General features: G+C 47.0%; 1 protein-coding gene across 3 annotated transcripts in view; it reads left to right on the top strand.

The window, feature by feature from the left end:
- Window positions 1-14,347, top strand: part of LOC128828964 (zinc finger protein 300-like) — a 48,182-nt gene that overhangs the window by 8,377 nt on the left and 25,458 nt on the right. For all 3 annotated transcript variants that reach the window (XM_054014009.1, XM_054014008.1, XM_054014007.1), the window contains exons 2-3: window positions 3,063-3,146; window positions 3,853-3,979. In XM_054014009.1, coding sequence (XP_053869984.1) covers window positions 3,123-3,146; window positions 3,853-3,979 — 151 coding nt within the window. In that variant the 5' untranslated portion in view covers window positions 3,063-3,122. The remainder of the gene's footprint in view (window positions 1-3,062; window positions 3,147-3,852; window positions 3,980-14,347) is intronic.

Here is a 14,347-nt window from a genome sequence, read left to right as displayed (position 1 = left end):
TTGTGATTTACAGTTTCAATCAGGCCCTTAAACTGAGGCCTTGGCTACACTCGGGACTTCCCAGCGCTCTCTCGCCGTGCTGTAAGTACTCCACCTCTCCGAGGGGAATAGCGTGCAGTGCTGCGAGCGAGCGTGCAGCGCTGCAGGCTCTGATTACACTGGAGCTTTACAGCGCTGCACTCGCTGCGCTCGGGGGCACGGCGGGGGGGGGGGCGTTTTCAGACCCCTGAGCACAGCAAGTTGCAGTGCTGTACAGCACCAGTGTAGCCAAGGCCTGAATGAGAACTCTGGTGGGGTTATAGGCTCTGCCCTGTCTCCCCCCCCCCCGCTTCATCTCTGCTGCTCTGGTTTATAAATAGGCCTGGTAGAATGCACTTTCTATTTCTTTATAAGTTTGAGGTATAATATCAATTGTTTATTTTTAAGCTTTTTTGTCTTTTTATAATTTTTAATTTTCACAGTTGTGGGAAATTATGGGGGGAGGTCAGATAATGTTTTGATGACAGGAGAAGTTGAGGTTCAAAGAGTTCAAGTTTTAAAGCTGTTAAGACACAAACAGAGAGACAAGGTGGGTGAGGTAAGAACTTTGTTCGGGCCAACTTTGGTTGGTGAAAGAGATGTGCCCTTTTGAGCTCCACAGCCCTGGGGAAGAGCTCTGTGGGGTTTGAAAGCTTGTCTCTTTCACCAACCAAAGTCGGTCTAATTAAAGATATTATCTCACCCACACCCTGTGGTTCTCATATCCAGGTACCAACATGACCACAACGAAACAGCACAAACCACTAAGTGTCAATATCACATGTCAAGATATACAAAATAAGGATCCTAAAACCAGAAAGGATTTGTTGATTTCACTATTCATTCACTGGTTCATTTGTAACAAGCCCAATTCACAAGTTTATGTCCCGAATTTTGACTAACAAGTTCTCAAGCAGCATTTTTCTTGCTTTCCCAATGTGTAAATAATTTAATTATTACTGATGGAAATATTTGTGGATTTGTGTATGTACAGTGAAATCAACAGCTAATTTAAAAATTATCCTCAAAAAAACCCTAGAGTTTTCACAGCAGCCCCCCCCCCCCCCCACACACACATACACACCCTTTAGTGAAAGTACTAATACTTAAACTCAAAGGGCACCAAAATACAAATTTGCTCAGGGCACCATTTTCCTTAAGGCAGGCCCTGGTGGCTGCTGCGCTGGCGAGGGGAGGAGGTGCCTGGCAGCCCACCCTCCCCACGGCAGGTGACTCCGGGGGGGGCTTATCCTGGCTGGACCTCCTGAACAGCAGCCAGGGGGGCTTGGGTGAGTGTCGTGCCAGGGGGGACTGAGGTGGGGCCCACTCCCCTGGAGCTTGCTGCTGTCAGCAGGGAGAGGGCTGGGGGAGGAGTCCTCTCTGGCTCCCCGCCCCGGGCAGTCTGCCTGCTGCACCCCAAACTCCTCATCCCTGGCCCAGCCCCACACCCCCTCCCACACCCCAACCCTCTGTCCCAGCCTAGAGCCAGCACCCAAACTCACTCCCAGAGTCTGCACCCTTGCTGCACCCAAACCCCCTCCCAGAGCCTTAGGCAGGTGTGTGTGTGGTGGATGGTGCGTGGGACTTGGACCCGTTCTGGGCACCACCAAAAATTATACAAACCTGCCGCCCTGCTCCTATAGGTTAATGAAATCATTAATACAACTCTACCGTATTTGTCTATTTGTTGCCTTGTTACTCCTGTGCTGAGGCATCTGCAGATGTTCTATCCAAAAGCCGGCATTAGCTCATGTTCCTGTAGTTGGCTGGTGTCGTCATGGACTGAATTCCCCCTTAGACACTCTATTTCCAGTTCCCCAAACCTTAGGGGTGACCCGTAGGCCATTTATCAGTGCCAGAGTTCATAGGCCACAAGCGTTATGCTAACTGCTGAAGCCAGTATCTTACAGGATACAGGCCTGTAGGTTCCTTGAATTACTGCTGCATAAAATAAATGTTAAAATAAATGCTAAAGCTGGATCTATGGGCTACAGTTGATAGTTAATTTACCCCCCCCCCCCCAGAGTATAAATCGCTGCAGTTTTTCTCTCCAATGTGATACCTGGGGATTCTTAAGTAAATAAATAATTGATAATCCATGGTGGCTACAACCTATCACTTTACTATCCTCTAGGTGCTTATCCATTGATGGTTTAATACAATTTTCTTTCGGGGTATCTAAGTAAGGCTTGACTGGTCTTTATTCCCCAGGTCTTCATTGTTCCCCTTTTTGAAGACAGGTTTTATGTTTGCTCTTTGTCAGTCCTCTGGGACCTCATCATCCTTCCGGAGTTGTCAAAGATAATTGTTAATTGTTCCAAGATTGCTTCAGCTAAATCCCGGAGTATGCTAGGATGAATTTCATTAGGCCCTGCTAACTGTAATACATGTAACTTATCCACTTATTTTAAATCTGTTATTTTCTCGTTGTGGTTTCTGTTCCTTCCTCCTCTTGGTTAAGAATAATTGTTTTAAGTATCTGGTCACAATTAAACTTTTTCTAGTAAATGTAAAAAGGCATTAAACGCCTTAGTCTTCTTGATGTTCTCTGTTATGAGCTCACCTTCCCTGGTAAGCAGAGGAGCTACACCTTCCTTTACCCGTCTCTTGCTCTGTTTTGAAGCCCATTGTCCTTATTCTGTTACTCTCACGCCTTCCTTCTCATAGAATCTTGACATCTCTCATTTCATGATCACTTTTACCCCTATTGTTTTCCACCTTCAGTTTTATAACTAATTCCTTCTTGTTAGTTGAATCCAGTCTAAAATGGCTGTCTTCCAGTTACTTCTTCCATCCTCCCAGGAAACAGACATCCCCGCTACATTCCAGGAGCTTATTGGACACTTTGTGTTTGGTTCAATACCTTTTATAACAGATGTCTGGGTAGATAAAGTCTCCCCCATTACTAACTGTGTTTTGAATTTTTCGGTTAGTTGCAGGACAGTCTAGAACATCCGTGTGCAGGGAACGAGCCTGGGGGGAATTGTGCTGTGAAATTATTTCCTGTTTTGACATGTCCCCAATTGTCCCCTTTACCCTAACAGGCTGCAGCGTAACATCAATATTTTGTGCCAGATCTTTTCATCCTTCCAGGGATCAGGGAAATGGCTGCAGTGGAGCCAGTTGAGGTAGGGATTATCAGGGAGTTGCTGGTGGGTTCCCTTTAGAGGGAGAAGGGCAGTAAATACAGAGGAGGTGGGCACTTCTGTGAGGGTTGGTGCTGAGGTGGGAGGGGTCAGGAAATACACAGAGTGGGGAAAGGGAGGAGGACAGGGTGTGACAAACTTACTAGATTTGGTTACTGTGAGGCCTAGATCCTAGTAACAGACCCCTTGGGGTTTGTAGGTGGGAATTCCCTAGTTTGTAGAACAGGAAACAACCCCTGGACTTGGTTGGGAAAACTTACCAGACTCCAGTACTGCAGTCTGAACCTACAAACCACAGGCTGCTGTGAGATATAAAGGGGCCCCCATGAGTGAGGCCCAGGGAAGACACCCCATCCCCTCCCATCCAGTTGCTGGCAATGAGGAGGGTGTTGCGATTCACACCAGGGAGTTGTCCCTGGACCCTGCTGGGGCTCCTGTATCAGCCTCTGGCTAGTAGGTGAGTGATGAATGTGAAGACTTCTGCCCCGTCTCTCTGCTGGGAGGAGTGGGGGTGCTCTTTGTTTCCCCTCGCCTTGATGCTTCCTGGCTGCTGTCATGTGATGGGGCGTGGGTGGAACTATGCCGCCTGCCTGCCTCCCACAGCTTCCAAGTGATTGGCCCTTCCCCTGTGAACAGTGGCGTTGTCAGTGGGCAGCAGGTACTGAGTGAGGGGCTCTTGCTCTTTCAGGGGCCAATGGCCTTCGAGGAGGTGGCTGTGTATTTCACGGAGGAAGAGTGGGCTCTGCTGGACCTCGCTCAGAGAGCCCTCTACAGAAACGTCATGCAGGAGAACTATGAGACCGTGACCTCGCTGGGTAAGGATTCCTGTCCCCTTGGTTACTAGAAGGGGAAAGAAGAGTTAAGGTTTACAACACCCCACAATGGAACCTCAACTCTGCCCTGTTTCTGTAACACTCCAACAGGCCAATGACACATATACTAGCACTTTGCCCTGCCCTGCTACACAACACTTTGGGAACAGAGTACAGGAGCAGTATAGCACAGAGTCCAACATCTTCTCTTTGCTGAGGCAAAGCTTGGGATTAGTCCCAGTGCAGGGAACAGAAGCGACTTACACTTGGCCTGCACTCAAACACTGAGCCTAGTGCACACAATCCATCGCAGACTTTCCAAATGTTACCATTATCCTTGCACTGAGGAGTCCTTCTGAGTCATTGCCTTCACGTACCCTTCGCTGAGCTCTGGAGACCACCGGCATGTGTGCCACCAGAGTGCTGACAATCCTCGTGGGAAGAACACACCCTTGTGCACCTTTATTGACACATCCTACATCACTCAGCACTGACATGAGGAAGTTTCACATGCACCTGTCTTCAAATCACAGTCACAGCTCTGCCCAGCTGCTCCAGCTATTCCCTCCACTGGTCCTGTAAAGCTACAGCTGACACAGTGCGCATGGCTGCAGTGCATGGGGCTAAATGCTGGTATTCAAACCTGTAGAACACACACAAACAATGGCCTGTTCTCTTAGTCCTTCCTCCTATTGATTACTGATCAGTACATTTTAAGGTCAGGAGATATTACTAGGTCACCTAGTCTGACCTCCCATATAATACAGGCCAGACAGTTTCATCCAGTTATCATTCTAGTGAGCTGAATACCATCTGTTTTGATGAAAACATCTTCCAGAAAAGCCTCTGCTGTAGACTTGAAGACTTGAAGAAAAGGAAATTTTCCCACTTCCCTGGTAGTTGGTTAACCTTTGCATCACTCTTACTGACCTATTCCCAGTGATATTTTCCAGCTCCAGGGTTAGGGGGAAGGAGCAGAATTCAGGTTGCATTGCCAGGGTGGTGCGTAGTTCAGTTCTTCATTTCCTGGTTTTTGGAGGTTTTCACTTTCATCACCATTCACATGCTCGAAGGGCATGAGGCAGTACTGGGCAACCTTAACTCTGCTTTAATGTAGTGTGTGGGCATTTAATTTCCTTGATTTCTTTTTAATGGAGTTTTTGTCACTATACATGTGTCTACATTACAGCTTTTTTCAGTAAGCTATGTCAGGTAAGGATGTGATTTTTCACACCACCAGCCAGCAGAGCAACGCTTGCAAAACTCTTATTAAGCTACCAGTTCAATATCTCCATGTTGATTTTAGAGACTTCAAAACATTGTTCTTAACACAGACATTTGGGCATCAGGACAAAGTTTACATTCTGAAGGAGTTTCACACATTGTCAGAAAGCTGTCAGTGAAGGGCTCGGACTCAAATGCATGATGTGGCTCAGGTTCAATGGCCAGAGCATGTCCCCTTGAGCCAACCAGTTACTGTGACAGCAGATTGCTGGAAACCCCCCAGCTGTTAAAAGACCTTCATGTGCTGACCTGTGAATTTCAATCTCTTTGACTCGTCATTGGATGATGGTGTGGGGAGGAAGGTTTTGGATTTATTAGGAACTGCAGAACCTTTTGGGAAAGGAGGAGCCTGTACAAGAAGGGTGGGCTCCACGTAAACCAAAATGGAACCAGACTTCTGGCATGTAAAATTAAAATCTCCTCTATGATTTTTTTTTTTTTTTTTCAACTAAGGTCTGGGGGTAAAGGCAAGAGTTGTGGAGGATCACAAGGTTCGGATAGAGCCATCCCTTAGGGGAGGATCCCTTAATGGGGATTCTCTATATCCTAGTAAAGTGGAGAGGATAGAAGTTCATAAAGTACAGGTAGTAGCTGAAGAAGGAGTCCTATTCAATTGCATCACATCAAAGCAGATAACTAAATATCGACAAATTGTACAAGTTCTTGTATGCAAATGGAAGAAGGCTAAATGATAAGATCGATGAACTTGAGTGCCTGGTTTTAAATGAAGATATTGATATAGTAGGTGTCGGAGAAAAACTGAGTTCTCACTATTTTGTTTAGGTATAGCAAGTCAGAGCTTTATTAACTCTCACAATTGCACAGAGGGAGAGAGCTAAGCAGGTCTCTCTCACTGGTAACTAATTACAGCAAGCATTTATACCTTTCATTACAGAAATAATGAGGGACAGCAGCATTTTGTTTATACATAGGCCATCTTGATATCTCATTTCTTCACTTGTTTTGACTCTTGCCAACATACAATTATTTTCTATACCTTATCTACACAAGGTCTTCTACACTTTATCTATGCTGAGGTCATCATGACTTCTTACACAGTTCTTTCTCACCCGCCTCACACAATCCTCGCTTCTACTTGGTGAAATGATGATCAATGGGACACGGTAATACCAAGATACAAACTATATAGGAATGACAGAGTAGGTTGTGTTGGCAGGAGAGTGGCACTATATGTGAAAGGAAACAGAGGGTCAAATATACTTTTAAAAAAATCAGTGAATCAAACTGCACCATAGCATAGGCGCCAACTTCTCTTGGCGCCAGTGGGTACTGGACCCCCTCCCGCCCCCGGCCCTGCCCTGACTCCACCCCTGCCCCACCGCCATTCCAACCCCTTCCCCAAAGTCCCCGCCCCAACTCTGCCCCCTCCCTGCCCCTATTGGACTCCTTCCCTAACTCCCCGCCCCGACCCCGCCTCTTCCCTGGGTGCACCGCGTTCCCGCTCCTCCCCCCTCCCTCCCACAGCTTGTTACGCCACGAAACAGCTGTTTTGCTGCAGCAAGTGCTGGGAGGAGAAGCGGGGATGCAGCGCGCTCAGGGGTGGAGGCAAGGTGAACTGGGGCAGGGCCGGGAGCTTGGCTGCCGGTGGGAACCCACCAATTTTTCCCTGTGGGTGCTCCAGTCCATGCTTGACTAATAAGAGTATAGCAGTAGGAATATGCTACTCATCACCTGAGCAAGATGGTGATGGTGACTGTGAAATGCTCAGGCAGATTAGAAATGGTATAAAAATAGAAAACTCAATCATAATTGGGGATTTCTACTATCTCCATAGTTACTGGGAGCATGTCATCTCAGGATGGAATGCAGCGATAAAGCTTTTAGAAATGATCAGTGGCTGCTTATTGGATCAGCTAATCCTGGAACCCACAAGGGGAGAGGCAATTCTTGATTTAGTTCTGAGTGATCCACAGGATCTGTTCCAAGAGGTGAATGCAGGTGAACCACTTGGTAATAGAGATCATAATGTCATTAAATTTAACATCTTTGTGAAGCCCACTACAGTGGCATTTAACTTCAGAAAGGGAACCACAAACAAGTAGGAAAGCTAGTCATATGGAATTAAAAGGAACACTCACAAAATTGAAATGCATGCAAGCTGCATGGAAACTTGTTAAAAACACCATAATATAAGCTCAAAATAAATGAATAATCTGAATGGGAAAAAACCCAAAATAGTAAGAGGGCTAAGAATATACCACCATGGTTAAACAACCGAGCAAATAAGGCAGTGAGAGGCAAAAAGGCATCTTTTAAAAATTGGAAGGCAAATCCTACTGAGGAAAATAGAAAGGAGCATAAACTGTGGCAAGTACAATGTAAAAGTATAATTGGGCAGGCCAAAAAAAATGTGAAGAGCAACTAGCAAAAGTCACTGAAACAATCACCAATTTGTTTCTGGAAGTACATCAGAAGCAGGAAGCCTGTCAAAGGATCAGTGGGGCCGCTAGGGATTGACATGCTAAACGAGCACGGAAGGCAGTGAAAGCCATTGTAGAGCAGCTTAAATGAATCCTTTGCATCAGTCTTCCCTGCAGAGGATGTGAGGGACTTTCCTACACCGGAACCATTCTTTTTAGGTGGCAAATCTGAGGTGTCAATAGAGGCGGTTTTGGAACAAATTGATAATTTAAACATTAATAAGTCAGCTGGGTTACATGGTATTCACCCAACAGTGCTGAAGGAACTCGTATATGAAAAGTGCAGAAGTACTGACTGCAGTGTATAACCTACCACTAAAATCAGCCACTGTACAAGATGACTGGGGATAGCTAATGTAATACCAATTTTTTTTAAAAGGTCTCCAGAGGCGATTCTGGCAGTTAGAGGCTGGTAAGTCTAACTTCAGTACCAGGCACGTTAGTTGAAAACTATAGTAAAGAACAGAATGATCAGAGACACAGATGAAAATGATTTGTTGGATAAGAGTCAATGTGGCTTTTGTAAAGAGAAATCATGCCTCACCCATCTATTAGAATTCTCTGAGCGGGTCAACACACGTGGACAAGGGTGATCCAGTGGATATAGTGTACTTGGAATTTCAGAAAGACTTTGAGAAAATCCCTCACCAAAGGCTGTTATGCTAGGACCGCTTACTTTGCTTAAGAGAGAAGGTCCTCTCGTAGGTCAGTAATTGGTTAAAAGAAAGGAAACAAAAGGTAGGAATAAATGGTCAGTTTTCACAGTAGAGAGAGGTAAAGAGTGGGGTCCCCCAGAGATCTGTACTGGGGCCACTCTTGGTCAACATATTCATAAATGAACTGGAAACTGGGAGATGGCAAAGTTTGCAAATGATGTAAAATTAGTAAAGATAGTTAAGTCAAAAGCAGACTGTAAAGAGTTACAAAGGGTTCTCAAAAAATTGGGTGATTGAGTTTCATCTGCCATTTTGTTGCCCAGTTTTGATAAATGCAAAGTAATGCGTATTAGAAAACAATCCCTATAGATACAAAATGTTGGTGTCTAAATTAGCTGTTACCACTCAACAAAGACATCTTGGTGTCGTTGTCGATAGTTCTCTGAAAACATCCACTCAATCTGCAGTGACAGTCAAAAAAGCTAACCAAATGTTAGGAACCATTTGGGAAGTGGTAGGTAATAAGGCAGAAAATATCATAATACCACTATATAAATCCCTGGTATGCCCCACCTTAAATACTATGTGCAGTTCTGGTCACCCCATCTCAAAAAAGGATATATTAAACTTGGAAAAGGTGAAGAGAAGGACAACAAAAATGATGAGGGTTATGGAAAAGCTTCCCTATGAGGAGAGATGAAAAAGACTGGGAGGGTTCAGCTTGGAAAAGAGATGACTAAGGGGGTAGAGGTCTATAAAATTATGACTGGTGTGGAGAAAGTGGATAAGGAAGTGTTATTTACCCCTTCACATAACAGAAGAACCAGGGGTCATGTGATGAAATTAATAGGCAGCAGATTTATAACAAACAAAAGGAAGTATTCTTCACACAATGCACAGTCATCCTGTGGAACTCGTTGCCAGGGATGTTGTGAAGGCTGTAATTATAACTGGGTTAAAAAAGAGATAAATTCATGGAGGATAGGTCCATCAACTGCTACTAGCCAAGATGGTCAGAGATGCAACCCCATGCTCTGGGTGGCCCTAGGCCTCTAACTGCCACATGCTGTGAGTGGATGACAGGAGATGGATCACTCGATTAGCTCCTTCTGTTCATTCTAGGGTGACCAGATGTCCCGATTTTATAGGGACAGTCCCGATATTCAGGGCTTTTTCTTATATAGGGACCTATTGTCCCCACCCCTGTCCTGATTTTTCTCACTTACTATCTGGTCACCCTAGTTCATTCCCTCTGAAGCGTCTGGCATTGGCTCCTAGCAGAAGACAGGATACTGTACTAGATGGACCATTGTTCTGACCCAATATGTTCAGATCAGCAAAAGCCAAACTGATGATAAGTTCCAAGCACTATAGTTATTAACTTGTTTGCTGCTGCTTCCCCAAACAGGCAGTGTGCACCATACCCCAGCTGAGGTAGATGCCAAGTGACTAGCAGCCAGGGGATAATCAGAACCACAGTTATCAGAATGTTATCAGAGCAAGGTGATTTTGGTCAAAAGCTCGTTTTTGGAGCGCTGTAGCTCAGGAACCTCTGGAGTAATTAACCCCATCTTTGGACCACTAACCCTGTCTGCACGCATATGATGAGGAGTGTATTTCAGGACAGTGTGAGTAAGCATGTAAATTTTAGAGAAATGAGAATAGTTGGCCTTTAAACAGAAAGTAATGCTGAACCTTAAATCTAGTGCAGCTGGTGGTCTGCTATGATAACTTTGTAAATGCATGGAGAATGTGGCAATCAGGTGCACCCATCTGTGGATAGGAGACAGTGTGAGGGTCTCATTTAGGAGTCCTTGAGACAAGGGAGAGGAGGAGGAGGGGAGAAGATGATGGGGAGCTGGTGTTCGTGGGGTGACACATAGGCGGGAGGGCTGAGAGCAGAGGGGACGAAGGGGAGGGGGGTGTGGAGGACTAGGATTAGAGGGAATCAGGGATGTTTGGGTACAATGGAAGGAGGAGGATGGAGGGCATCAGGGAGAGGAGCTCCCGTGAGCTGGTAATGGTGTGAGCTGGGCGAGTGGGAGACTAGGAATGGGGAAAAGGGGGTGGAGAGCCCAGCAGTGGTGCTGTTGTTGAGGGAGGGTTGGGTAGGTGATGTGGGTTAGCTGGGCAAGGGGAACACTGAGGTTAGAGGGACAGGGGGAGTGATGGGGTTGGAGAATGGTTAGTCTAGGAAGTAGGAGGGTCTGGTGGGGGAAGGAAGGGAAAGTTTCAGAGAGTCAGAGATTGTAGCACTTCACTGAGGCTGCTTTTGCTAAAGTCTCTAATGACCTGTCCCTTGGCAAAGCTCAGCGCCAGTACTTCCTCCTCCTCCTCCTCCTCGACCTGTCAGCTGTCTGACACCACTGACCGTGGTCATCTTCTGGAAATCTGATCTTTTTTCCTCCCCTGCTTCTCCTCCTACTTCTCTAATCTCTCCTTCAGTGTGTCCTTGGACAATCCTTCTCATCCCCACTCCAGCCTTCTACAGGCCTTACACAAGCTCTGTCCTTGGTCAGCTTCTCTTCTTCCTCTGTACCTTATCTCTGGTAATCTCAACCACAAACACAAATTCGGCACTGTCTCTATGTTGGCAACTCACAGATCTAACATTGTGCTCCAAACCTGTCTTTCTCCCCAAACTGAAATCTCAGCCTGTCTCTCGGACATTTCCTCAGAGACGTCTGGCTATCCGCTCAAGTTCAAAAGCTAAAATGGCCAGAACACAGTTCTTAATATTCTCCCAAGTAGGGTGACCAGACGTCCCGATTTTATCGGGACCGTCCCGATATTTCCTTGTTTGTCCCGCGTCCCGACCGACATGCGGTCGGGACACTGGACAAACAAGGAATGCGCCGGAGCCTGGAGCCCCGGAAGTGCTCGCGCCATGGCGCTCCGCGGCTGCGGCGCCTCCGAACCCCCCGAGCCGGGGCCTGCTGCGGGGACCCAGCAGCGCACACACTGGCCCAGCCCTGGCCAGTCTCGTCTGGGCTGCTGCCCAGCTGGTGCTATCCCGCGGCGGCCCCGGGGCGGAGGCGGCGGCCGCCCAGCCCCGTTCGTTCCCCTGCGGGACGGGGGGGCTGGGCCTGCTGCCCCCACTCGGGGCCGCCGCGGGATAGCACCAGCTGGGCAGCAGCCCAGATGCGACTGGCCAGGGGCTGGGCCCAGCATGCGCACTGCTGGGTCCCCTCAGCAGGCCCCGGTTCGGGGCGCCAGAGCCGCAGCCGCCGAGCACCATGGCCGCTTCCTCCCCCGCGGCAGTGGGAGCTGCAGCAGCGGCTGCTCCCGAGTCCCGCTGGCCGGGGGTGGAACAGCCGCCGCCTGGCCCCGCGGGCCGCCCCCCCTCCTCACCCTACCACCCAACTGAGTCCTGCCTGCTCGGGACCAGGCCGGACTCTTACTCACCCCGGCCCCGCGCTTCCCCTGAGTCTCCCGGGCCTCCCTCCAGCACTTGCGGAGAAAGGGTTTTGTGTTTTTTTGGCCCCGCCCCCTGCCCCGCCCCCCACATCACCCCCCCCCCCCCCCCCAGCGTCCCGATATTTGTCTTTGGTGATCTGGTCACCCTACTCCCAAGCCACCCCCACCTCCTTTCTGTATCACTGCAGACACCACCACCATCCTTTCTGGCACTCACGTCTGTGCGCTGCGTATAGGTTGCAACACAGGGCTTTCACAAGGCCTCACATTCAGCTGATTTCTTCATCTTGAATTTTCTTTCTGCAATCACGTCCCTAAGATGCAGCCTTTCCTGTCCATCCACAAAGCTAAGACTCTAGTCTGGGCTTTCATAGTCTCCTGTCTCAGTTACTGCAACATTCTCTTCTCTCCCTTGACAAATGCATCATGCCCTGCTCATATCCATTGAGAATTCAACATCCACAAAGCTAACTCACTATCCTCAAATCTTAATCATGTAAGAAAGTTCTACCAATCCCAAAGGACCAGTCACCTTACCTCCCAGGTTAATGAATATTTCAGATCTTACCCAAATACACACTTACAGCCAATTCTTATGAAGTAAATTAAAATGTATTTAAAAAGAAAAGAGACTATTGGTTAAAAGATCAGTATACACAAAGACATGAGATCAGTTTCATAGAGATGATGAGCTCTGTAGTTGCAAAGAGTTCTTTTAGAATTAGTCCATAGGTTATAATTCAATGTTCATATCCAGGGTGATCCAGGTAAGACTGGAGATCTCAGTCTTACGACTGAAGCTTCCCCTGCATAAAGCATCAAGCAGATCTGAGATGAAAGGATCAGGTCCCAAGAGTTTTTATACAGTTTTCTGGCAGTCTCTTGACCATACGGTCCTGGGTGAACAATAGGCTTTTGAAGTAACATTCTATTTACTAAACATCACTGGTAACTAACTACATGGATTAACATAAGGTAGTTTATCAAAATTTAAAGAGACATGCAGGTAATGACATTATTTCACTCAAGATTCATCTAAATGTTTGATCTCTGAATCTATAGCTATAGTAATAGAATGGCTGCTCTGCTCTGTCCAATGTTGATAACAGTCAGCTGCATGTGTGTGTTCCCTCTGTGTGCTGCCCCAGATCTGCGCAGATCGCTGACACGGCAGACCCCGAGAGAACCCCCAATGACCACAAACACTGATAAGGTATGAAGGCACCCAGCCAGGTTTATTGCCAAACAAAACAGTCTCTAGCTCCCCAGATCAGATGTCTACAGTTCTGCTAGTACATATGTGCTCCCTGCCAATGGACTGGCTCAGTCGGGGTGGGATTTACCACTTCCCCCTAGGCCAGACCAAGACATCCATTCAGAGACGCATTCTTATACACAGGTACAAACAAGTTACACATCACTCCTGACACATTGAAATACAACCCCTCTGCGTGTTAGGGTGCTGCCTCTCTCCTGGTACATGTGGGTTCGAACAAACAAGTCTATCCATCACGTTATCCTTTGGACCCTGTCTTTAGGATGGGTCAGCCTGTTCCTCATTATCTCTGTGGAATGGGTTCATCCCAGAATGTTCCGGTGCCATCCTGGCACATGTTTATATTACTACTTTTAGGTATGTGTGTACGTGCAATTAGCAACCGCCTTCTTGCCAACTTCTGTGAGCCGGGCCTGCCTCTGGCTCACAGCTTAACTTTGTTAGCAAAGTCTTGACCATTATTTAGTTCAGGCCTCTGATACAAGGGTTTGTTTCAAGGCCTCATCTTACTACAATAAGTAAACCCATACAATTAGTGTCACCTCTAATTCTCTAACAATACAGGTTTGCATTTCAAAGTTCTAGCCTATCTAACATGGAATGGCCCTAATGACTATTTATATACTTTTCGAACATGTCTGTAAAGGCTGAATCTGGGTCAGTTAGCCTGCGAGCTGCTTAACCCTTGCTGGCCATGTGTCACAATAGGCCTATCTCCATTTCTATGGATACACGAATCAAGAACTGTCCACATATGAATGAAGCAGACCGGATAATGGAAAGCTCCGACTGGGCATTAACATGTAATGACTGGGATCCAAGGGAAGAAGAACATGGGAATACAACTGCACTGCACTTTGGGACACAGGAACTAGGGTACAAACCAACAGGGCTTTAAGTTTGCTGCTATCCAGGGCAAAAAGACTGAGACAAGGAGACAGAGAGAGAGAGATGAAATCGAGGAGGTTTTGGAAAAGCTGGGCAGAGGACTCTGCCAAAATGAATATAGAGTTCAGTTTTGCTTTACTGGACTAACCAAGAGATCTGTATGTCCTGTGTTGCAGTTGCCTAAGCAATGCGGTCTTGTTCTGAAAAGGCTGCCTTGGGTTGCTGCAAATACCTATTGGCTGCAACACCCCAGAAGAGATGGTGTTTACAAGCAGTTTGAAATCATTTGGACTGACTGAAGTGCCATCATGATACAAAGGGGTGCTGCCTCCAGCAAGGCCTGTTTCAGAGTACAGACAATCCCCAACTTACTCAAGCGTTCCGTTCCGGAACACCTTGCATAACTCAC

Source organism: Malaclemys terrapin, chromosome 25, assembly GCF_027887155.1.
Source record: "Malaclemys terrapin pileata isolate rMalTer1 chromosome 25, rMalTer1.hap1, whole genome shotgun sequence".
NCBI lineage: Eukaryota > Metazoa > Chordata > Testudines > Emydidae > Malaclemys > Malaclemys terrapin.
This window is presented reverse-complemented; position numbering and strand designations above follow the sequence as displayed.